General features: G+C 36.9%; 1 protein-coding gene across 4 annotated transcripts in view; it reads right to left on the reverse strand.

The window, feature by feature from the left end:
• NBEA (neurobeachin) overlaps positions 1–14,838 on the reverse strand; it is a 625,442-nt gene extending 610,604 nt beyond the window's left edge. For 3 of the 4 annotated variants that reach the window (XM_057707390.1, XM_057707389.1, XM_057707388.1), the window contains exon 1: positions 14,545–14,817. In XM_057707390.1, coding sequence (XP_057563373.1) covers positions 14,545–14,817 — 273 coding nt within the window. Of the gene's footprint in view, positions 1–14,544 lie in introns of all 4 variants that reach the window. The other variant, XM_057707391.1, reaches the window with a different exon arrangement.
• Positions 14,839–27,567: the final 12,729 nt, after the last annotated feature.

The following is a 27,567-nucleotide window of genomic DNA, read 5'->3' on the forward strand; positions in this document are numbered from 1 at the left end:
CAAAGTGTTTGCTGACAATGAAATGCATTTTAATTTGTTGTAATATTGATTTCTATGAATTATTTAGGCAACTTTTACCAGGGCAGGGAGAACAAGTTTTTCCCCAAAGATATGTGGTTTTTAAATTGCTGCTATTAAGTCAATGCATTAGTTGGGATGAGGTTCACTGACACATAACAGGAAAACCCACAATATGAATGGCTCAAACAATATAAAGATTATGTATATATGCGTCTGTATGTGTAAGTATATGCAGTATATGAATATGCAGTACATATACACATATATACACATGCATAAGCAGAAATATTTTTTAAAAAGTGCATATGCTAGAACATCTATTAGTTTCTTCCTATACTTCCAATGGTTCACCTACTTTTGATATGTTCCCTATAAATCAGTGCTGTCCAATAAAAATATAATGCAAGCCATGTTACATAATTTAAAATTTTCTATTAGCCACATTAAACGAAAAATATAAATCAGTGAAATTAATTTATATTTTATTTAACCCAACATATCTAAAATATGATTTCAGCATGTAATAAATATTTTTAAATTATTAATGAGATATTTCACATTTTCTAAATGTACAGGTCTTCAAAGTCAAGTGCACATTTTATGCTTACAGAACATCTCAAGTGCTCACTAGCCACACGTGGTTGGAGCTACCACGCAGCTGCACAGATCTAGACAGATCTAGCCATCGTCCAAAACTCAACTCAAACATCACCACTTTTAAGAAACCCTCCTTTGACTCCCTCCGTACATTTCTCCCTTCAGTGTTGCCCACTATTCCCTAATTTATTTCTATCATAGAATTAACACATTTCATTGCTTGTATATTTGACACCCTAGAGTGCTATAAATTCCAGGGCAGGAGTTGTGTCTTGATCATTGTATCCTTGGTGTTTAGCATGACACATGGTATAAGTATTCAAAAAGTATCTGTGGAATAAAATGGTTATGTGGTCAGATCTTGCATTAGGATGAAAATAAGTAAATATTCAGACCCAATAGATCAGTATTTCAATCATGGTGGGGTAAGAGGAGGGAGGAAGAAGTAACCATGAACAAAAGAACTAGAAAATCTGCAAATTAAATATAGTAATCTATCTTGAACAAGTAAATCAATTAGAAAGTGAAAATTAAGTCAACTGTAAAATTCTATAATTCAGTAACAGTGCATATTAAACATTCATAGCAAACCACCATAACATAAAGCAAAACTTTCTGGTTTTTCTTCAGGAATAAACTACATTAATAGAGTCCCTCTTTAACAACTAATAACATATGCCACAAATGCGATACATCTAACTATTGAATGTTATTCTCATAAACGACCTCTCCATTAATATACACCTTTATCCTTTTACATACAAAGATAATAAATTCAGGCTCTAAGATACAGAATACATTATCATATTGATCCAAAACCCCAAGCACTCTTTCACTAGAAGTGAAATCTCTGTTTCAAGTGTCTATATCCCATATTTTCGAAGCAGATCATCTTCAATTTATTTCAGAGTTTGGCAGCATAATTTTTCAATGTAATTGGGTGCAGCTGTCATTCTGAATGACAGTTTGTCATGAAGTAACTAAAATACATTAGTTTACCTTTCAGAGTGTAGATCACTAATCAGGTTATACATTATTTCTAGAATTAAAAAAAAAAAAGCCCAATATAATTAATGAAAAAAATCAGCAAATCTGACTAAAATCTATTTGCTCAACATAATTCCTATAAAAGTACCTAAATGAGTATTTTCACAGAGAAATATGCTTCTTCACAGCTACTCCACTCACTCCTAAAATAATTCCATATGCTTTTGATCTTAAAGCCCTGGATGAAAAACGTTAATGGTTCAAAACAACTCCAAGACCACTCAGGCAATCTTGTTGAACTGTGACCAATTAGTGTAGTCAGTCCCTGTGTTGTACTAATGAGACCAAAAAAATGGGTTACATTTCCATTTGAATGTAAACTTACTATAGTCAATGGCTAAAAGACTTGCATCTACAATCCCACTCCAGTTAGGGCCTGCTGTCTGCCCTGGTGGATGACTTCAACAATAAAAGCAATAAAACAAGCATGTGAACAGATAAACACCCAGAAAAAAAAAATGACACCTTATATTTTATTCATAGGAACACATACTCCAAAGAAATCTACAATGTGAAAAGTCACACTTTGTTAAAGATGAATCATTAAATCTCAACTTTTAAAAATCATGAAAAGTAAGTATACTATTTTAAAAATAGTTGCTGCATTATCACATACCTAGCGTCTAACTATTTTTTCTGGAACATTATTTCAATTTTGTAATGCTGGTAATGGAAAAATTATAATTTGATTTGCAGAAAGGAAAAACCACTGTCCTTTATGGGGTGGGAGGGAACAGGATTTCCTTACAAAGGAAGAAGTTTAACAAAACAGTAATAAGACTAGATCAGTTAAGGAAAAATAGCTTATCCATGGTGATCATGATACTGAACTGCATCAGGCCCACTTGAATTTTCTTCTAGATTTTAGAAAGCCATCAACTCTACTTTTGATAAAATGTTACACTGTTAAGAATTCTGATTTTATAAGACTGAAAAAATTAAAAATAACTTTCAACACCCTCAGTTCTTTTCCTTGTCTCTTCCTCCACCTTTTCTCTTATTCATGAACCACAAATGCCTACACAAACAGAACGCCTCAAATAACTGACTGAATTGGACCCTAATAAATCTGATCACCTCCCCTGTGCAAGCCTGAAACAGCTTAAAAAAGTTTAAGCCAATGAACACTCATGGAATTAAAAAGAGAGAGAGAGAGATGGGGGTGGGGGGGAATTCTACAAGAAGAAATAAAGGTGATCTGATTGTAGTTTGTAGTTAACACGAGGGGACACAGCCATGGAAAGACTCCCCCATGACCTGTGTCCTTGGACATGCGATCCCCTCTATATGGAAAGGTTTTCCACTCCTGCCCTTTTTATCCGGGGAAAGAGTTACTTGTCCTTCAAGATCCAATCCAAAGTCACCTAACCAACGATACCTTCCCAGACTCCTCCAGACAAAGGTAGTGGAACCATTAATGTCTCCATTCCATTTTGTTTAAATCTTTGTAATATCACTTTTTGCCAATGGAATTTGTCTGTTTTTTCTTCTTTCTCCTGTACTGAACCTCAAGTTATTGAAGATAGGAACTATGTAATTCCTTTTTATATTCCCAATGAGTATCCCGACTCTGGCAATAGAACACTAGGTTAGGATTACTTAGTAATTTATTTAATCATCACTTTAAGTGTTCTGAGTGTGCCTGAGTTTAAAAAATAAAAAGGTATGCTTCTCCATGAGAATTATAATCCCAAATGGGCTGAGACAAAGTGGAAATAACAGGCACCAAGATAAAATGAAAAACACACTGGACTAGGAGGGAATCTAGGTGATAATGCGAATTCTGTGAAAACCTGTAGGATGTTAACCCAACTGGTTTTTCCCTGGACTATGCAAGTGATAGAGTCAGGCTATTCACCAGATCTGAAGACCCTATGAGTCCTTATACACACACACACACACACCCACACCCTAAATATCTCTATCCTCCCCCCTCCTCAAAAAAATAAAAACTGAAATGTTAAAGCAAGAGGTAAACACAGAAATTAAAAGAAGCAGAATAGCCTGGGAAGACAAGATTTGTACCCAAGCCAGAAGTGACAAAAACAAGCAAACTATATCAAATTTGAAAAGAATCCTCATTCAGAAAAAGTTCAGTAAGCAACACAAAATTCTAGATTCTATGTTAAGTACTCAGGATACCAAGGTGAATAAGACAACGTTCTGATCTCAAGGGTCTCAGTCTCTAGGGCAGTCTGACAAGTAAACAAATAATTAAAATAGAACAGGCAATCTGAACTATGTACAAAATGTTATGGGACAGCACAGAATGGGAGGAAGAGCTTTTAGGGGAAGATCAGAGAAGGCATCTCTTAAGTGGGGGACAACAGCTAATTCTTGAAACATGAGAAGGAGTTCTTTAGACAAAAAAGAAGGAAAACATGATGACTTGAGAAATGCAATGATTATTTAGCAAGTAACAGTCAAGACAGTACAATAAAAGAAACATTCTTCCACTGATGACTCATATCTCGTAAGCTTTAAAAATACTTTAAATACTTAATTTAAATTCAAGGACTTTTAAAGGGTAATCAAGTTATAGAAAATTAGTACAAATCAAGTAAAATAATTTTATGACATTTTAGAATAAAATATTGCTGATATAATTAGAGCTGAAAATACTTCTCCTCTTTTAAAATACCAGACTTCGTTTAACCTAGAAAGACAATGACTATTTTTATTTCACTGAAGATTTTATATTGCAGGTCAAGATGATAAAATAACATAATGCATATTATATCCTTAACATAGTGCTTGGCACGTAAAGATTCACTAAGTGTAAGCTATCACTGTCATCATCATTACTAAAGAGCAACAAACCTAGAAACAGAACATCTAGCTGTGAGTCTAAAAACGAGCCCCTTAATTTCAGCCATAACTTACTTATTATATTAAAGTAGACCTACATTTATTTCAAAAGGGTTGGTAGAGGATTTTTAAAACATAAGGTATGTTATCAAACCCAATTCTATAAATGCCAATTCATTCTCCACACATGAAAAGTTTTAAAATAACACTGGAAATACTTATATACCATCTTTAAATCAGCTGTAGGTTATTTCTCTCAAAAAATGGAAGTAGCTGCTGAAGAGAAATATGTCTAGACATTTATACTTCCATAACATTTTCTATTAGTCAATGTTTGCTCTACTTCAGTGAACTGAAAGGGGAATCACAATTATTGGAAATATCACTTAGACTCTAGTATAATTACTTCTACAACTCATTTGTTTTAGCCAAACAAACACGGTATATGTGGCAGTTCATCTGATCAACACTAAAACATAACAAATCTATTTTTTCTATATAAAATAAATACGTCAATACATACTATTATTTTCTTGTTCAGAGTAAGATGTAAAATCTCCACACTTTGCCTAGTGAAAAGGTATACAAACGAAAGGTAGTTACTATTTATAATACTGTATAACCAATTCCCCAAAACTCAAAAATTAATAGTTTACAACATAGATTGTTAGATCATTTTGTGTACAAATCTATCAAATTGTCCTGCATTCATTTTTATTTCCTGCAAACAGCAAGTCCTTAGTCCTCTATGGGCCGCATTCTCCACCACAGAACCAGCTCACTGAGGCTGGCTGCTCCCTCCCCTTCCAGCATCATCTCTTCATGTAATGTAGGCCTTTGGGATAATTTCTGAGTAGCTGCATTTTGTTCAATAATGGAGAAGACTAAAGCCTTTGAATCTGAAGGCCTAAGTCCTAGCTCTGGTACTTAATACTTGCCTAACCTTGTCTAATACTTCACATTTCCTGCAGTCTTAGTTTCCACATCTGTAGAGAAGGAATGGCATCTGAAAAGCGAGTTATTCTTAGGATTAGTTAACACAGCACAATATTGCAAGTACACTGTAAACAGTTAAAAGAGCTATTAAAATATACACTAATATTATTTTCTAAAACAACTGACCACAAAATAGTTTTTTTTAGACCCCTAACTTGCCTCTTAGGTTTGTTACTCAAGTAGTCTTCTAAATATTTAAGCTGATACTTCAAGAGGGAAGTATTATTTACCCAGGATTATCCTTCATGTCCTAGTACACATCTACATGTGAAATCCAGCCATGTCAAGGAAGGAAGAGAGAGAAGGGATTCTAGACAAAGGAAGCTGTGTCACCTCATTCCTATTCATTTCCCAATTTTCCATTAGGAAAAACTACCCAAGACACTGTTAAAGACTATGCAGGATTCAGAACAGACTCCCTAAGTTTCATTAGGAGATCAAGATCTGTGGACACCTGAGATCCCTTTTCTGAGAGGTTCACCAGCTTAGGGTACTCCAAGCTAAAACAGAACTCAGTTTTAGTTAGATCATTATTTTCTTTCTATGATCATATGATCATCAGGCTCAAGATAAGAATAAAAATAACAATAGTAAGTACTATACAAAGTTAGCTTTGTACCAAGCACTTTATACATTTTAATTTATTTAACCTGTACAACAACATTATGATGTAACCTCTTTACACATAAGGAAACTGAGGCATGTAAAGTTTTAATGGCTGTAAAATATTTCACAACGTAGATATAAAATTACTGAACCTTTTCCTGTTTTTGAATATATAGGTTGTTGACAATTTTTTTTTAATATCGTTAAACTACATTTAATCCTCATGCTTGTCCACAGGTAATGTTTCCGTAGCCTAAAGAACTAATGATTAATGACAAGAACCTTTAAATTTAAATCTTTAAATTTCTTGATGCATATTGGGAAAATGTCATTCGGAACAACTGTAACATTTTACATGCCCAACAACTCTAAGATTATTTTAGCATGCTGATGAAACACTGGTAATTTTCTTTTTAATCATTTCTTTTCATGGTACCTCACTATTACCTTATGTTCTTATTTACTATAGTTCAATTTCTATAATAATTAGCAATGTCTTTCTTCTTTTTGAAATGCATCAAGTCCTTTGCCAAGATAATATTTTTCTTATGACTTGTCCTATGATACTTAATACCTAAAGATTTTTTAATAATTTAATTCTAAACATTAGTTAGGAATCACTGAGGTACAACAAACAGAAACCTGATTCAAACTGGCTTAAGCAAAACAAGAAACACATTAGCTTAATGCACTGAAAAGCCTGACAATATAAGTGACTTGAAGGGCTTCAAAGATGTCATCAGTAATCTGTCTCTTGGTTCCTGGTGCCTCTGTGATACCACCATCCTCAAGCATACTCTGCCTTCATGGTGCAGAGTGCCAATCAAATCTAGACTTACATTCTAACATCTTAGCAACTCTAGTGGTGAGTATCCTATTTCTTTTAACAGAATGAAAGGAGTTATCAAGCTTTTGAAGATGTGCAGGTAGATATCTGACAAATATCTGTAATTGATGGACCAAGTACAGTTTCTGTTTCTGGTCCAGGAAAGCTTTAGAAAGGTATCCAGGGAAACCCGAAACCATATGCCAAGACTGGAGAAGAGATGACTACTCAATCAAAAAATTCAGAACTGTTAGCAGCAGAAGGAATGGATGCTAGGTAGCCAAAACCAATAGAAATCTGTAACATTCTAGCCCTTGGCTAACCAATCACCTTAAACATTCACTTCTTTCCATATATATAACTTGTTTAACAATGTTACTATCTTAACCACAACAGAAAATGCACTCATCACTTCACCATGGGTGGGAGAAGTAGGGAGGAAGACAAAGATAATACCAAGTTACTGAATCCAGCTACAAGTCTGAAATCTTTGTGTTATGAATATTATTCCTGGTCAGGCCCAAACATGTATTTTTTTGGTGGTACCTCATAATTTGACAATATATATCTATGTAATAAATTTAACTACCCCCATATAATCAACATACAATGGGAAAAAGTAAATAATAATAATGCCCACTTACAAGAGTGGAAAAGGTAAATATGGAAGCGATATCAAGAGCACATGACTGTCAGCTGACCCATGAGCTGGATCTGGGCAATCAGAGGCTCCTCAGCCTCTCCCCTGTCCTTAGAATGTACACTCTGCCTTCTGTTCCCACAGTGGGAGCAGTTCCAAGGAAATAGTTTTGAGAACAAGGTGTTGTTGAAACTCTTTGGATGGTATATGTGACTGAACTTGGTTAAGGCCTCTGTAGTTTAACTTTTAAGTTTCTGGCAGGCAGGTGTAGAGACCACTCATCTTGCGGCAGGCCAAGACAAGCCTTATAAGTTCCTCTGCTTAATAAACCTGCCAGCTACCGATCTGAAGTGGTCTGCCTCTTTTCTTCAGTCTCTCCTTGCCCTCTGTGCATGGGGACCAGTTTGCAAACCAACAGTAAACAAACCATGGTCACTAATTCAAACCATACACCATATACTACTGCTCAGAGTAGCAAGAATTGTCTGTCATGGGAATGGAGTGTATTGGTCAACCAATCTGGATGCATTTATTACCACTATCTCAGAAGACCTCACTTGTCCATTATCTTCTATGGCCTCAGGTTTTCCTTCTAGCAGCCATCCTGCTTTAGCAGCCCACTTCCTCTTACTGAGGCTTAGAACTGCCTTAGAAATTAAAAAAAACACAGGTCTTTGTTTACCAGGCTTGAGGCTGCCCTGGAAATAGTTTCCCTAAAAGCTCAGTAAGCTTTTGGTCAATTTACTTCAGTCAACTGGTTGAACTAGCAACCAAAGCCAGAGAGATCTCGTCAAGATACCAATCTACCTTTTAAGTTTCATAGCAATATTCGTCTCATAGCAATAGGTCTTCACATTACTTACCCCTCAAAACCCTCTGCTTAATGATTTTCCTTGAAGCAATATGAAATCGTTAGCTGGATGAGGAGACACACCTATTCTATCACTTGTTCCCTGGTTGCATCTCTTTTAAAACTCTTTAGTAACTGGACTGTCACTTTGGTCAGGAGGCTGGGAGTATAATGCATGAAGTGCTTGAGAGAAGCTTGTAAAACAGAAACTTTACCTGGTTTTAATTTAAACCCCTGTCCTTCCTCTTAGCAATTTTAGCATAGGGTTAAAATAAAAAAATTGTGCTTTCCAACCTTCAAGGTTCTTGATTTTCTGATTCTCTTGGATGGTAGCTGCAGGCAGAAAAGGCCTCTTACTTGGAAAGACACTATTTTCTCCCCTCTGTGCTTTCAAGCATGCCAGCTTGAACCAAAGCAAATTCCTTTCTTATAAGACAAGAAGTAGCCAAAACACTTGAGCATCCCTAATATTCCAGCCTTAGCAGCTTCATGGACAAAGACAACCCAGGTGACAATTGAAACAGCTGTTCCATAATTCCTTTCAAGGAATTGTTAGAGGAAAGCAGTCTTCACTGCCTCGCACTCCATTTCAACATTCAAGGTCTGTTCCTACAATGTCCCACTTCCAGTTACTAACGTCTATGCTAGTAATAGTTCTTTCCATTTACAAGTGACACAAATCCAATTTAAACTAACTTGAAGCTAATAACAATAATAATAATAAACTTTAAAAAATAGAATTTAATGGTTAGAAGATAGTCACCACAGACACAGAGAACTCCAGGTGCTCAAGCAGAATCAAGAATATATTTCTCTCTGTTGGCATCATACTTGGTCAAATTCTAATACAGGTACCTACAGCTACAGGATGCATCTACCAGTTCAATATCCCCAACAGGAAGAGTTCCAGCTCAAGTCCTGTGACTGACCCTGTGGCTCCCCTCAGGTTAAAGGCTCATCCCTGTACCAATCATGGTGATTCTGGACATGTCTGGGTTATACACCAGCCCACCTGAACCCACCTGAACCAGCTGAACTAAGAATGGAGGATGAGTGGTTCATTAAAGGAAAACTGAGGTACTAGTATCAAAAAGGGGAAACATATGCAAGACTGACAAAAACAAGAAATGCCAAACTATTCCTGGTAATATGACAAAAACGGTAACATTTTTTAAAAATTTCTACTCAATGACATATATATATTCTTTAAAATAATGTGATTTTAGTTATGTGCATATATATTTGACATACATACACTGAAAAGTAACTACCAGATTCTTATTCCAAAATATCAATTCAAAATCATGTTTACATATACAGTAATGCCTACATAGAGAACACCATACGTGTTTAACAAATATTTCTAATTTTAAGAAGAGGCAATATATTAACTTTACAGGAGTCTAATTTATTTCAAGATCTTGGTTCTGGACCCTACTGTTGAACAGAATTTCAGAAACTTGTCCTCTACTGCCTAATAATGGTGTCCTGCATACTCAAAATGCACTTAACTCATTCAAGAGCCAGAAACACAAAAAATAAATATACATTATATAGGCTTCTGCCCTCACAGAGTTCACAGCATAGGAGGGAAGCATGTATAAATAGCTAGCTACTAAATGCTATACACAATACTAGAGAGTGATAGGTACATCTTATATGTATAAGGAGAAATGCTGACGCTGCACAAAATATCAGAAGTACAGGCAATCAATGGAAAACCTATGAAACTAAACGATGCAAAATGATATTAAAGTAAGTAGTCAAAAATGTGGAGAACTGAATTGTAAGATAGTGCTACACCAGCGATCCAAAATAGGAGCTGATTTTGCTGGAACCAATGAATTTCCTGACGTGTTTGAACAATGTACAGCAAAAGATGAGAGAACCCTGAGATATGTTTAATTAACCAAACAGTATCTGCCAAAAACTTACTAGCAATATAAAAAAAAACTTATTTAAAATTAATATAACTTGATCACAGACTCGTTACAGAATATATGCTGCTTAATGTCATTATAAGACTAAATTAATACTTTTGAGGAAAACCTCAGAAGTCAAGATAGTGAAACTTCCAACATTTAACATATGCACTCAAATTTAATTTTCATTACCTGATAACAAGAATAAATTATAATTCAAATTAATATGAAAAGACCTGTATGTGAACATAAATTAAAATGTAGGAAATTCTCTTTTAATATAAGTAAATGTGGTTTTATTAATATTAAGGACTTTCACAATTCAAAAATGTAACCACATATTTTTAAAATAAATTTAGTTCAAAAGCACAACACATCTTTTGCTTGTGAAATTATAAATATCTTTAAAATATAAACTATTCTGACTATCAAGCTGCAAATGAAAAAACTCTAAGGAAGAAAAGTTACTGTCATATTCAAGTACAGAAGAATAACTTTTACATTTCCTTTTAACAATAACCATGATCCATATGTCAAGAGGAGAGGAACTTAGCCCACAAAATCCCCTCAAAGTATCTTGTTATGCTTTTAATACAATATACAGTAGGCCACTTAGAACACAAAACAATAAAATTATCAGAGGAAATATTTTCTACAAGTAAAGATGCACTAGTATATTGCAAATTTTGTGGAAAAATAGCTATAAATTAAATGCTATAGATCTATACTACCTGAGACAGCTATTCAAAAAAACCATACTATGAATTCTTTATGTAAATATTAATCCTTCATTTTATATTTTCTAAAATTCATTTATATTAAAATCTGTGATAAGCAGACACTTTCATGTTATAAGCAAAGAACATATTATGTATACACAGAATTTACTTCAAGGAAGGAAAAATCTTATATAAACATATACTAAGTGTGTTTACAAAGGGAGCAATGGATTAAGTAAAACACCTGTTTTATAATTGAAACAACCAACAAAATTCCTTTTCTATAGTTAAATGTTCTTATACTGCCACATTAAATAATACCTCCCAAAGACAAAATTTGTTGCTCATCAGTTTTTCTCTTTGGTAAAGCCACAATGACAAATCCTTGACAATACACCCTCACTGTAACCTATTTACAAACTAACTTACTCATCTTCCTGATCCTATCCACCTCATGTTTTAATGTTTCAAGTCAACTGTAATATCACTGTACAAATACATTCATCTACAATGGAAATTACTCATTTTATTTCTCATTCCACTGGTGATTCTTCAACAAACTCCCACAATCCACCTAATAGTGGAAATGGATCTCTACCTTTGGTTAAAAAAAAAAAAAGAGACCTCAAAATTACAACCATGGCTGTGTTAAACAAGTCTTATATTTATGTGCATACTTCAAGTTTACTCTGCAAGACTTTTAATTCTTTGGGCAAGGCATGTGAGAAACCTAAAAACCAAGTATTCTCATTATATAAAGAAAAAGAACATACAGGAAAAAAAGAAAAATACTTTGACAAAGATGACTGAGACAGGGTTCTGTTTAAGGTAGAAACTTTTGTTTTTAAGTTTCGTTAGTTCTTTCTTTTCTGGCATACACAGCACTGTGATAAATACTTCACTATTCCCACCTACTCTGTAATTTAATGATTTAAATTAAGACAGAAAACTGAAAAAACTCACTTTAGAGAAAATACAAGAGCTTCCAACATTTAGCAAGTCACTGAGTGCCACAAATAGATTTTACTGATTTACTCATTAAGTAAATATAATTAAGTTTTGATAATTATTTTTTAAATGCCTATGATTTCCAAATATTTTCTCAATCAACTTAAATTTTCACATGACATTTTCATCATTAGTATATCAGAAAGATAAAGCACTAAACCTACAATTCAAGAAATACTACACTGCTAATGACTAATGCATATCCCACAAACAATATAATTAACAACTTAGTAGTAAATAGTTCCTTTTCTCATTTATTCTTTTCCCCAAAAGTTTCCATTTAAAGATCAATTGTACTCTTTAAATATGTACAAAGAAATTTTAAACCTAACTTTTTTTATGTCAAACATCAACACAGTTACAATGTCTTAAGTGGATTTGGGGATATACCATGTCAGTATTACCTTATTTTCTGATTAATTAAGCTTAACAGTAAAGTTACTCTTTAAAATAATGTTTGATTACTGAGACTTCATGCCAGATTTTCAGTGCACTGAAGAGAATTAAATTTCTTGTCTACCTCAAAAGAAATATTTCCCTTCCTTTCTTAACCTACTGTATATCTATGGAAACCCATCTGTTAAGAACTGATCCAGCATACATTGCTACTGCTGCAGAGTCCAAACTGGTTACACATTCAAATCAGTTTCCAGCCTGCAAGAGCCTCTGTTGCCTCTTAACACGTTAAAATGCATTAAGCAAGCACACAAATACTTATTAGAATAACCTAATATCACACCATCTAAGGTAATAATGGCATTGGAAATCTGGAAAACTGTAAAAAACTTTAAAATGTTTCCTTTTAAATTTACAGAAATACAGTACCTGCTAACCTACTAACATATTTTGAGATTTCATCTCTTAAAAAAAAAAAGGCAAGTACTGACCTCCTATTTGCATCTAGTTAAAATTAAAACGCCCAAGAAAACAACATTTCTATTAGTGTTTCAAAAAGAATTTGGCGAAACCAACGCAGTGACAGTCCCCCAAACTTACAGTGACTTCTTGTGATTTGTTTGAAGGGTACACATAAGTACAAAGAGGTGTTTGGTATTTAAAGGGCAATAAATATAACAAAGAATAGTCAGATATTCTCTTTATCTTTGACTTGACACCCCAGCAAAAAGAAAAAAACACACACACACAAAAAGCAAACAAACAAACAAACAAAACAGCTTTAACTCTTCTATGAATTTAAGAGGTACACAAACTAAAGACATTATCTAATCCCTGTCTCAGGGCACCCCTGCTGTAGCTGCAGCTTTCCTTCAGTTTTCCAATACATCAAATAAAAATAATTGCTTTGCTGAAAATTCTGACTGCATGGGTGTTATAAAATCTCGTTGCAAGCTTATTTTTATATTCCTGTGACTCCACACCAAATACAATAGTCAACTGATTGCCCCTGATTTAAGCCTTGCCTTTCAAAACCCAACCTTACAGTTTGTCAAAGACTAGATATTGCAGAGGAAACTGTTTAAAAAGCTTTGCTGCAGCAAAAACTGCACTTACAAAGCATTTAAATATGAACTAATTTTAAATAAACTAGTCTTATTATCTGAAATCTATGATTCTCCTCTCTTTATTTCTTCCCAGTGTCTTCCCCTGACATCTTGAACGCGTCTTTCTTAGCCTCTCCGTAGACAGATATCGCAAAACATTAAGTCATACACAGTTCTGCAGTAACTCTTTCTTATCACGAAAGAAACCAAAACCTAGGGCTGAATTTAACACCTTTCCTCTAGTCTTTATCCACATGCCACGCTCTCTGAAGGCAACCATAGAAACCAACCTGTATGATTTGGTGCCCTCACATTTTAACACCTCATGTGCACAAAAAATGACTAAGAGGTCAGCGTATTCAGGGCACTATTACAAAGAGGAAGGCTACCTAAAAAGAGATGAGGGCGTGGGGGGGGGGGGGAGCGAAAAGATACAGCCACAACACTCTTCAACATTGCCTCGGAATATATTTAAAGGCAGATGCAAAACTGCATCATTTTCCTCCTCAATGGAAAAACATCACACCCCCAGCTGCTCAAGTTGGAGTTAATGCGCTTCTCGGATTTCAGCAGCACCGGGGAATTCAGGCTCCAGGGGTAAGGCTTCCATCCTAGGAGAGCCACATCACGGAGTGTGGGAGAAAGAACCCCAGAGACAAGGAGGCCTTCCGCTCCCCCTAACTAAACTCTCAAGTCGACCCAAAACCTGCAAGGCAAGGAACGACCGACGACTCCTAGTCATGAGAAGTGTTAATAAGCTGTGTTAAGTTGGGCACTGCGCTCAGGTGGCAGGAGAGGACCGGAGGAGAGCAGGGAGGTGGCGGGGCTTGGGCAGCGCGCAGGCAGGTCACCCGCTGGGCAAAACCTGCCGGACGATCTGCGCTCACAGGGACGCGCTGCGTGTGTGTCCCGGGGGGTGGAGGGGTGGCAGCCAGCGTCGGGGGGAGGGGGGGCAGGCCATGGGGGCTGGGAGGCAGATGGCGAGCACGCCTTTTCCCTTACCAGGTTGAGCACCGTCTCCACGATGTCCCTGTTGCTGACCTCTCCGACCTGTATGAGTCCAATCAACACTGCGAATTTCATCCGGATGTTGCGGATCGGCACCGAAGGGTTAATCATCCCCGCGGGCAGCACCACCGAGCCGGAGCCGGACGCCCCCCTCAGCTCCCCCATCCCGCCGCCCCCGCCGCCGCCTCCGCCTCCGGCCCCGACGGCGATGAGCCCCACGGGCTGAGGCTCGAGCCCCGGGCCCGGGCCCGGCTTCTCGCTCGCCATGTGCCCCCCTCCTGAGGAGAAGGGAAGAGCCGCGGCGCTGCCTCCGCCGGTACCGTTATACCTGCCTCGGCCCCCGCCCCCTGGCCGTCGCCTCGGAGCCCCAGCATCCACCAGCGCCGCGGCGCCGGGCCCGCTCCCCGCCTGCGCCTCAGCCCGGCCCGCTCCGGCGCCCTCCCCGGCGGAGGCGGTGGGTTATTCTCAGGCTTATTCCCGGCGGTGGCGGCGCCGCTAAGCGCTGCCCGGCGAGCGACAGTGCCCGCCCAACAGCTGTGCCGCTGCCGCCGCCGCTGCCTCCTCTCGCTCCCCCTCCCGGTCCGTCCGGCCCGGCCCGCCCCCCCGCGGAGATGCTGCCGCCGCTCCGAAAAGCCCCGAGGTGTGAGCAGCTGGCCGCGGCGCTGGCGGGTGCTGAAGCTGAGGCTGTGGCGGACGCTCCTGCCGCCGCTGCCGCCGCTGCTGCGGGCGCCGCTGTTGTTGTGAAGCCCCGACGCCGCCGCTCACTCCGCCATGTTGCCGCCCCCTGCCTGCGGTAGCGGCCACTGCGCCTGCGCAGAGCCACCGGGGGGCGGGGCCCTCGTGCACCCCCTCTTTTTGCCCTGCCCTCGTTCTCCTTCCACCCACCCAGCCCGACACCCCTCGTCCCTCCCCCAACCACCCTGAACGGATAGACAGGTGAGCAGGTGCATGGGGACCGCTGCCAGACACTGGGACGAGCTGGCAGAGGCGGGGCGGGTGGTGGCTTCCTCAGAGTTTTTCCCCTGAGGGTGGATTCTCCCTGTGGGGAAGGACACAGAGCAGTGTGTCTCGCCTTCGCTGCCACCTCCGTATTCCCTCTATATCCCCTTGCTGGGAGGAGGTTCATCATCCATCGTCGTCGCATCCAGCAGCTGCTCCTGCCAGTGCCACGTGCCTTGTAAGGTAGGGGAGTGGCAGACGACCTCTTTCTGCCCCTCTTCGCCCTTCCCTCAGCCCTGCCCGCCTGGCCCCCCTGGAATTTCCCAGTGAAAAAAGTGGCTGGCAAAGCAGAAACAGACGCACTGTGGGGAACGGTGCCTGCATTGTCGGGGGAAGGATACAGATGGAGTATAATGGGTCTTTTTCTACAGCCCTGAAAGAGGCAGGCACCTGCACACACAGGCACGACTTAGAACTTGTCACACAGTGGATGGAGCTCTGAACGACAAGCAGTTCTTGAACTCACCTCACAGACTAAAAAGGCTGCACTGTGTGACATGGTGGGATAGTAGTGTGGCGGGAGCGACAAATCCCACATTTAAAAAATCCCTAACAATCCTCAGGTAGGATGCCAATTAATGATGCCTCCCTTTTTCTTAGGCATGTACAGTTCAGAGGATTTGGGAATTATGTTAAAATATAGGTAATTCTCTGCCAGCCTTGATTTGTGGTAAAAGTAGATTTCTGTGTCTTCACATACATAGGATGAAAAAAATTGCTTTTAGTTTAAAAGATTAAAATGTGTACAGCAATCTTGCTGCTAGTGTTGAATTAAAACTAAATAGGCATGACTGCTGTTTTCTTCTAAATTAAGGTTGTGATTTTCTTCAATATTTCATGAGGTATACCCTTTTCAATAAAGATATGTTGTAAGACACCAGAGCTGTTAGGTATCTTGAGATATATTCAAATCATTTTAATTGTCACCTCAAGAGAAAACGGTCAGTATACAAATCTGTCATAATCTGGTTTGTTATTACTCATATTTAATTGGATTGGCGAGTCAAGTTAACTCCCAGGATATTGGAACACATTAAAATGCCAAAGTACCACAGGTCATGTGTAACAAAATTCCTCAAGACTGCTGCTTAGGATTAGTTCCTGATTGCGTGTGTTTCTTTAAACTTGTGTTGAAATAATTGAATTATTAAAATAGTTAAGCAAAAATTTCTGAAAGAACTGGTGATTGGTGTGTCCATTTAAGTTAAACAGCAGGTGAATTATAAAATGTTAGAAAGATTGAAAGTGTATGGAAAATTTACAACACCTCTGTCTTAATAGTGTGAGTTAGAATATGCTGTCATTGAAAAATCCTGTGACATGTATCCACCTATAGCATTTTATCTGTCCTAAGTGAATAGCATCTAACTCTGTGAACACTATTTTCATTTGCAAGTTTAAAATGATATATTTGTCTTACATGTGTAAATCCAGGTTGAAAGATCATCACACTAGCTTCTTTTCACCCCACTGATCATATATATGGCAGCAAGTTCTACATTTTGCTACTTTTAGGCTTTAAAAAGTGTTCTCCAGTTCCCTGTCAGCTCCTCAGAGTTGGTGTGGTACTGTGGAAAGTACACAAGCTTTTGAATCACACTCACAACTTACTACCTGTGCAGTCTCCTCAAGTTATTCAACTCAGTCTTCTCATTCACTAGCAAGGATGAGAATATCTGTCCCATAGGGAAGTGAGAATTCAATGAAATAATTTCAACTTAGCAGCCAACATGTAGTAAATATGTCCCTGTACCCTTAGTATATAGGAACAATCTGTGTTGAATGACCTGTAAACACATGTACAAGTTCTTATAATTGTACAGTTACATGTTTTCAATACTGTCCCCCAAAGCATAAAGTTTAGAAAATTCAAGCAGGTCTGATTTCTTTTAGTCTATAAAGCCTCTTTTCTTTCAAATGTGCAAATAACTTAGCACTTTCATTAACATTTTGAAATAAAAGATAGGTATATAATGAGACGCTACCTGTAATGTTCATTTTTAATCTCCAGATTAAAAAGACAATTTATGAGGTGAATGTCAATTTTGTGTAGATTCTTGCTTTAATAGATGCATATGCATACTTCCAAAGGACAGTCCTTCAAAGATAAGAAGCCCATGAATCAGTTTCAGGAGGCAAGATTGTGTAGTGGTTGAGAACACAGGCTCCAGACTCAGTGGAACCTGAGCTTGGATTCCAGTTCCACTGCCCATTTATCTGTGTGATCTTGGGCATATGACTTCTCTTCAAAGCCTTATTGTGCCCAACCCAAAGTAGAGATTCATAGGATTAAAAGGTGAAAGGAGCTAATACATTTAAGGTACATGGCATAATAGCAAATGTCAGTAAATAATGTTTCCCTTCATTGGCTTTGGGAAAAGACAATGCTGTAATTATTTTTGTGTTTTCAGCACCTACCATGCCTGGCTTATAATTTACATTTAATAAAGGTATTTTAAAAATAAAGGAATAACTGGGAATTCCCTGGTGGTCCAGTGATTAGGACTCAGTGCTTTCACTACCATGGCCTGGATTCCATCCCTGGTCAGGGAATGTAACTTAAGATCCTGCAAGCCGCGGGACGCTACCAAAAAAAAAAACCATCAAAACAGCAGTTGTCCAGGCTAAATGTTCCCATTCCCTTCACCTGTCCTTTAAAGAGCAAGTTTCTTGCTTTCCTCTAACGTTTATCTGAACAGGGTACTCCAAATCCTAGGTAGGTTTAGACAATGTAAAACAGAGGGAAACGCTTACCTGAACTTCCATCTTTAGAGATAGATTTCCTGTTAACGTATCCTCAAGTCCAGTTAGTTTGCTTTGCTTTGGTTCTGGGTTTTCCAGCAACATGACACCAGTGATTCATATAATGCACAGTGATTCATGCTTGGCATATAGTAGGTTCTCAAACAATTTTGGTTCCATTCCCCTCTCATCTTAAAATTATTGTGAACGGAAACACCAAGATTCTGTTTTGTTGTTTTGTTTTGTTTCTAGACATGCTGCTCCTAGGCAGCAGCACATATCAAATATGTAGCTTTACAAGTGGATTTGGAGATATAAAGTGCAGAATTGTACATATCTATTTTAGATTTAATCTAATTTAATTTTTATTTTATTTAAATTTTCTATTTAAATGTAATCTGCTAGGAATTTCTTAATCCTGATTATATCATGCAAAAAAATTGTCTTATTATCTTATTATCTGCAAATTTGAGAACAATCCTTTATCTTCATCCAAATATTTTATTGAACAGGATGAAAACAACTCTGTGGTTCCTAGAAACATTCTGATTGAAATCAACTCACATTTTTCAAAACTGTAAGTCCCAATCCATTAGTGAGTCATGAAATAGATTTAGTAGTTTACAACCAGCAGGTTTTTTAATGAAATACAATAGAAAAATAAAGAATGCAAAGTATCACAGTGCATCCATTATTTTAATTATGCATGTACACACGCACACACACACATACATGTATGCTTACCAGGTAACATGAAAAACCTATTTCTCACCACAAAGTCATCAGAAAGTTTGAAAACCACTAATTTAAGTTGTCTTTAAGCACCTGTTTGATATAATTTGTCCAAAAGGATATCATAAGGAGCCTTGACACCTGGCAAGTTGAGGTCTGGATACACTCTGTGTCTGTATCTGAGCAAAAATAAAGTAAAAATACATAGATGTAAATTGTTATCAATTTTTCTGTTAACTGTTTCACAAATAAGAAAATGTGTTTGAATCTAATGAATGAGCCATTCTATAATCTCACCTAGAGGTGTATTAAGCTACTTGCTGTGGATTTTCAAGAATTTATCTCCTCCTTCTCCCTTTGGCACTTTAATCCTTTGGCACTTCTACTTCTCTGACTTCTCAAAGACCACTGAGGGTTGCTCAGTGATCTAGTTTTCAGATTCTTTCAGGATCAATGGATATAATTTGTCCTGCCTTGAGGACTTGAAACCATTTAGACTAGCTAGGTGCCTATTTATAATTTCTTCATCAAACTTAAACTTCAGTTTCTTCCAACTTCTATTAGTCCTACCTTTTCACTCCACTACTTTTTCTCCTAAACAGAAAACACAGGCAAACAATAGAAATTCAATATTTGTTAACAAATTTGACCTAGTTTGAGGATGGCTAAAATGTTGATGCTTACCAGCTAACAAATATCTGCGTGCCTACTGGGTGCAAGAAAGTAAACTAGTTGAAATGTATGTTTTTAAATTTTTCATTTAGAGAAATATTGTGTTTACACATGGAAAATTAATCAGCAAGTCAGCATTAAAAATATCAATGAATGGTATAGAAATAATAAGTACTCGAATTTCAACAGAACTAGACATCATGTGAGCACTCCGACGTACACGTATACCCTCAAGCATCCATGTAAATCTACATACAAATGCACCACACAGATACATACTCACCATCAAATTAGCCATACCTCTGCCCATTCTTCCTTGGCAATATATCTAGCATGTATTTCGTCCTTCATTCCAGTGAGATCCTGCTCACTTCATACCTGGTCTCCTTGTCTCCACACTCACTCTTCTTCAGTCCCTCATATGCACAGGTAATTTTCCTAAAGCTCCACCTTGATGGACAAATCAATGTGGTTCAGAATTTTAAATTTATTTATCACATTAGCTTCTACATGCATACATGCTACCCACTCAAAAAATCACTAGTGATTTTCTTTGCCTAACGTATTAAACCCAGAGTCCTTATCTTGGTACCAAAGGCCCTTCATACTTTACTTTAGCTTACTTATTTTACCTCATTCTTTTCCTAAAGGAACCCTGCAGCAGTGGCTACTGACCTCTTTGTGTGTGTACAACTCTTTTCATCTAAAAAATTTGCAGACTCGTAGAACCGTAACCTGAGAGATATATTCTTTTAATATCCATTGATTGAGAAAAGCGCAGTAATGAAAATACTAACAATTTAATAAAGCTACTTAAATAAATTTTACCTTTTTAAAGTCACGACATCTACATGTATTTGAAACACACACACACACACACACACACACACACACACACACACACACAGCTGTGGGTTGAATCGTGTCCTCCAAAAAGATATGTTCAGGTCATACCCCCAGTACCTGGGAATGTGATCTTGTTTGGAAATAAGGCCATTATAAATGTAATCAAGTTCAGATGAGGTTATACTGGAATTATAACCTCATTATAACAAGGAAAGATTCGTCTTTAGAGCCTTCAGAAAAAGCATGGCCTTTCTGATACCTTGATACTTCTAAAATCCAGAACTGTGAGGGAATACATTTCTGTTGTTTTAAGCCGCCTAGTTTATACTTTGTCACAGCAACCTTAGCAAACTAACATGCATACATGCAACATAAATGTGTTTGACATTTATTCTATTCACAAACAATGCCTAGTGTATAAGTATTCATGGATCACTTCCAATAATTCTGAGGTCCCCAGGTTGGGAAACAATGCTTTAGCCAACCCGGGTTACTTTGTCCCCAGTTAATACATTGCGCTTTTATACTTTGGTGCTTTATTCATGTTTTCCTTCTATCCATAGCACTGTCTTCCTCATCTCCCCTACTGAAATTTCTACTGGCTGAAATGCCACTTTCATGAATAAATTCAGGATACCACCAGGAGAAAAGTCATCTGAAACTTTCTACCCATTTCCAGCATTAAGAAATGGCTTTTTTCCCCCATGTAGCGTATAGGTTGGTACATTTTCACTTAAATAAATTAATAGTTTCCATCCTCTTTTCCTCATTTGCCAAGAGTAAAATAATCACATGATAATATATGTAGTCATCTAAACCCCTTTCACTGAAGTTTTTAAATGTATATGTATAATTATCTTCATACTAACATACATCGACTAGTAAGTTTTTCTTTTACATAGTGACAGCAGTGTGCTCTTGTTGTTGTGTTTGGTATACATGTGCTAGAAAAGACAAGTATGTTAAAGAATGAGGTTTGCAGTTGATTATTTTTAACCATTAAAGCTGTTATAGCCTGTTCATCTCCTATCTGCCGTGCATCTTTACATGTATTATTTCTAACCCTGACTTCAGTTCTTCAAGTAAGATATTATTGTCCTCATTTTTTAAAAGAGGAAACTAGTATGAATAGAGGTTGTCAATTGTGCAAATCATACTCTAAGAAGTGACAAAATTAGGATTTGATCCTGGTTATGACTGGTCAAGTCCTCAGGTTTATTCACTGTCCTACATGGCCACATCGAGACCTAGACTGAGGCCATTATTTTATTTTTACCAAATTTACCAGATGAAAGATAATGAGACTGCGCAAGTTCATGGAAAAAGAACAAAGTCATCATGTTTTTGCATGTTTTGGTGAAAGTAGCCCACCAAGAGATGATCTCTAGAGTGAATCTTGTTTTATATCTCTGTGCCTGTAAAGGTTCAGAAAACTCCATTAGCCTTTTTTGTTTCCTGGGGATCATTTTAATTCTAGACAAAAATTACTTCAAATAAATAAATTGTTTTTAATTATGTTCATTAAGATTAACCAAAATTTAATTGCATAGTCCCGTTAATATATCACTCCTTATTATGCGTTTCTGGCAAAGATTTTGTTATGTGTCTAACTAACCATTAATCTCCTAGTCCCTGTTGAAAGTACTGTCATTGTGTGTCTATATATAATTATAATAAAAAAGCACATACTCTGCATAGGAGGAAAAGAATGCTATGAGGAATTGTCTAAGAGTTCTTTAGAATAGTTCTCTCTTTAGTAGAAGCTCTGCAAAATAACAGAGAGCATTTTTACCAGCTTTAGACCGACTAAGAAGCAGTGCATAGGTTCAGTCTGAGCCTAGTCGTGGTGCAGAAAGCTTTGGATTAGAGCCTTTCTCTAATGGTACCAGCAGGCATAGATTAACCAGTGGAAGAATGTCTTGAAATAACCACCTCATTGATCAGTTAACAGGTAGTACCTGGAGACAATCTGAGGTTTATCTTTTGATTTTCTGTGGCTCTAGTATATCTGTCTTCACTTAGGCACAAGAGTCAGGATCAGAAAAGAAAAGCAGAGGGAAAGTGGAACAGACTACCTGGACTGTAGCTTCTACTTAAGAGTTTAATCTTATACATCTTGGGAAATTTGTTATATATAGCCTCTTTGTTCTTAATGTGAGAATGAATCTTAAATAGCACAGCTAATCATAAGGTTAAAGGATATCTTAAGGGTCAAGATACTTCATTACATTCAGTGTGTTTGAATATCTGTTAAATAGTCATGAACATGTATATAAAACTTTATTTCTGTTTGGCTAATCTAAGTTTGTGAGAAGTAGGTGGAATGTCCTATGTTGACCACAGCTTTATCACTGGTTCTTTATTTCTTTTTTTTTATTAATTAATTAATTAATTTATTTATTTTTATTTATTGGCTACGTTGGGTCTTCATTGCTGCACACGGGCTTTCTCTAGTTGCTGAGAGCGGGGGCTACTCTTCATTGTGGTGCGCAGGCTCCTCATTGTAGTGGCTTCTCTTGTTGTGGAGCACGGGCCCTAGGCGTGTGAGCTTCAATAGTTGCGGCACATGGGCTCAGTAGTTGTGGCTCATGGGCCCTAGAGCACAGGCTCAATAGTTGTGGCGCACGGGCTTAGTTGCTCCGTGGCATGTGGAATCTTCCCAGGGCAGGGCTCGAACCAGTGTGCCCTGCATTGGCAGGCAGATTCTTTACCACTGCGCCACCTAGGAAGTCCTGGTTTCTTTATTTCTATTAAAACAAACTCAGCCTGATTTCTTTTGCAGTGGCAAGAAGACATAACAGAGCATGTTTCAGGGCTGTTTGCATCCAGTGAAGGATAGAAAGATGATGGCCACATCAGTTGCTGTCATAATTCATACCATGGTGTTTTCCTTTGTACACACAACAGAAACCTCACGTGGTTACATTATAAAATAAGACATTTCTACCAAACATTTAATTGTTTTTTGTCTTAACGTTCCCATCCTAATCCCAAATAATCCTTTGAAGTAGGGTATAGTGGCTAAAAGAAGGGTTTCAAAATCAGATGTATTAGGTTCAAATGTGGAAAAACAGACCCTGAACCTCATTGTACACCTGTAGAATATAACTACCTCAAATGTATTGCTTGGAGTATTTAACGAGATTAAAGATATAAAGCATTTCAAACAATGCCTGAATAGATAGTAGAAATTGTGACTACATTAACACAAAAAGACAGTAGAATTTTGTGTTTTCAAATTACATAATGCAGTACATTAATATCCACTTATTTTATCTTCATTCATTGATCTGATTTTCCCTTCTTCAGAGAGCAAATAGAACAGTATTTTCTTCTTTAGTTTTGTTAAATAAATAGCTACACATATTCTGTATCTACAAGAATTTTAACAATTTCCTTTTCTATCTCAAACTTAAATGTTTTATCTCTGTTAAGTACATAAAACCTAATTAGCAATATATCTTTTCTTTGTTTTTCACTAGCCATAGGAAGAGACGCCATATTATGAACTAGGAATTTTTCTCTGAGATTTTATAAAGATAAAAAAGCCAAAAGAGTAAGCAAATAATAATAAGATAATCCTTTATAATTTACTAACCCACACAAGTAAATAGTCTACCAAAATGTATCTGAGGGTTTAAACCCAAATTTTGTACTATTGTTTCAATATCTGTTTCTCTACTTTTTCATTTTCATTAAATTTTTTATTGCTTTCTTTGTAAATAAAGTCTAGTATTTTAAGTTCATACCAAGACAGAGATTTTTTTCCCTGACTTTCTTTTTTTGAAGAGACAGTGGGACTTCATGTGATTAATTTTTTTCAAATCATTTCTTAGTTATGTGTGTTTAATTTTGACATTGACTGGCAGGAACCCACAACACTAATGGCATCATTCATATGTCATAAACTTCTTAGCAATTGCTAAGGTTACCCACATAGCTTCCAGTTATTAATATGTGAGTTGACAATGGATATTTTTGTATCTCTACTTTATTTTCCTATCTAGTAGTTCTTTGGAATTGTCCTAACCTGGAATATTTATAAAAATTCATGTCTTTCTTTGTCTCAACCTCTACTAATGCCTAAACTGAAAATGTCTTATATTGAATCACTGTAAAACATATTAACTTTTCACATGTGAACAATACTATTAATTGTTTTGAAAGTGAGCTAGAGCGACATGGTCTCAGGACTCTAAAACTAAAAAATATAATCTATTTGATGTTTAAATTAGGAAAATGCCAAAGGAAATATAATCATCTACAACACAGATTACAGTGAGAGAAGTGATGCAGTGGAACTTAGAACATAGCAACTGTATACTGAAATAGTCTATATAATTGAAGCATCAGTTCTTTAAGCTTTGTGACCATCTGCTATTCAATAAACATTAACCAAAGATGATATTTCATATAGACTAATAAATAAGAACTTATTCCTCCAAAATTATTATATAAACAAGTAGCAACTCTGTAATATTCATTAGAGAATCATCAGAAAGCACACTAAAGAGTCTCAAATAATGAAACTCTGAAACAGGACAACTTTAAAGAGACATTATCTATTTCTAACAGTGCATATTTGTTGTTAAATAAATGAAAGAAATTCTATATTTAATAGATGGTATGTCTGTTGAATAATATAACACAGATGTCCTATTTGATAAGGATAGAAAACTTTTTTTAAACAGTTAAACCTACCCAAAACTTTGAGAGAAAAACATTGAATTCATGTATCTATAAGTAGTCTTCATTCACTAGACACACAATATAATTTTTTTAAGCCTAGAAGACAATGAACATCTTCTTCCTTACTACATATAACTATGTTCCACAAGGTGTGGATAGTTCCAAGGCACAGGAAATAAAGCAGTGAACAAGACAAAGTCCCTGTCTTCGGGTAGCTCACATTCTAATAAAGGACACAGACAATAAGTAAAATTTAGGCAAATAATATGATTTCAGAAGGTGATACTTTTAGATGGTAATTACTTTTATGAAAAAAAAATATAGTGGTGTAGTCATTCATTGTATGTTTTTTTCCCTCACTAGATCGGCAGCTACTTGAAGGCAGGGACTATGTCTTTCTTACAAATAAAACCTTCAGCAATATACCATGATTGTTGACTGATACATGGTAAGTACTCAATAAATGTTTGGATAGAGGAAAGAAGGAGGAAAGTAATTACAAGTAGAGATTTTTAACATTCAATAAATTCAACAATGTGATACAAATTTAACATGTAGTTGGCTCAACCATTAAAGAAATAAGAACAGACTTATAAAATCATTCCTCTAAAGGATTCTTAAATTCTTTAAAACATGAATTTTGAGAATGGTTAAATTCCTTAAAACTGGCATTCAAATTATTGAATCTTCACTGTTTAGTGTTACGTAAACTATTTGGCCTCTTTGAGTCTCAGTTTTCTTACCAATGAAATGGGAATGAACTCTTGTTATATAATGAGATTATTGTAATCTCACAAATGAGATAAACTGTGAACCTGTTCTGAAAAGTGCAGAGTATTACAGAGAAAACAATAGCATTAATTTTGGAAGCAATCTGAAATGAGTACTACTCTCTCAGTTCTGGGAATGCAGGCAACAGTGAGTAATGAGTGTAGACTCAACAGGAAATTGAGTTTTGATAAAGTGTGTGACAATTTGAGAGGGACTGTTAAAAGGAGGAGAAAGGAGTTCAATGCCCAGAGCTAATAAGCATTCAGGGATCAAATGGTCAGGAACCAAAACTGGTGAGGAAAGCCATAGTTGGGGCAAACTGGAAAAGGAAAGTTGAGGCAACCACGAATCCTCAAGAACAGAGCCAGAAGGCAATCCAAAGTGGGGCAAACAGTCAAGAGTCTGGAAACACAAGTGAACAAAAAAGAAAGAGAGACATGAGACCAAATTTGTGATTCTCAAATTTATGCCTCAGTTTCAGTACAGTTAAATGGTTCCTTTGGAGGAAAGCGTCAGTTCCTCAGGAACAGATGCTCAGGAGTACATGGCTGGGGCAAGGAAATTACAGGTGGAACTGAATGGCCGGTTTCTCACAAGAGTTTTCTGGCAACAAATATCTTAGCCAGTTTTTAGAAGACTCTTTCCTATAATCCATTGTCTAATTTGAGAGCAAGGAAAAGCTTGGTCAAATCTCTAGACAGATTCCCCTTAGGATTTACATCGTGTTTTCATTATACTACAAAATATTTTGAAAGGAAAAAAACCTGGAAATCAGTGATTTATGCACTTCTTATTAGATGCTCAATATGCATGGTTTCAGCTGGAATTGAAATTGCTGACTCCACTCTTGTTCCTCATGTCTTGAGTTTACTAACTTACTGGCTACAGTTAGTTGGTAGATAAGTTGTCCTGTAGCAATAAGCATGTCAATGTTAACCCAAGTCCTCAACCTTGTAGATGGGGGCACATTGCTGACATCAGGTAACTGCATGTTTTCCATCTCTACATTCAGTAGTGACCAACCAATGCCACTAGCTAGACACCTGTAGTGATCACCAGTGAACCTCAGGCCAGGCTCACTAAGCTTTGGTTCTCTCCAGGATGGAAGAGTGACATGAAGGGGTCAGATATCAGCCTCAAGCTGGTTTTTTTTCTGCAAGTGTTGTGCATTTCTTCTCCCAAAGAATCTGTGCCATCAGTTGACAGGAACTGTGAAGACTATTGGGTTAATGAACTATTTGTTTATATACCTGTATGTTTCCTGAATTCTGGCCATTCCACCATGCGTTCCTGGTACTTGGGTTTTTGAGTTCTAGTATCACACTTAGATGCTTGTTAAAATGTAAATTGTTCCAATAACCATATATGTAACATAGAGATAGAGCCCATTAAAAATATGTTGGGTATTGGTGGCATGAAAAATTTTTTATATTTGTTGTTTTGTTTGTATATAAACAAATGGCCATATCCAAAATTGTGCAGAACCCATTTTCTAATGACAATTATATATTAGTTCAAATATGTCTATGCACAAATGAATGGCTTTTTTCCAGATTGGCCAACATT

This window comes from Hippopotamus amphibius, chromosome 14 (genome assembly GCF_030028045.1).
Source record: "Hippopotamus amphibius kiboko isolate mHipAmp2 chromosome 14, mHipAmp2.hap2, whole genome shotgun sequence".
NCBI lineage: Eukaryota > Metazoa > Chordata > Mammalia > Artiodactyla > Hippopotamidae > Hippopotamus > Hippopotamus amphibius.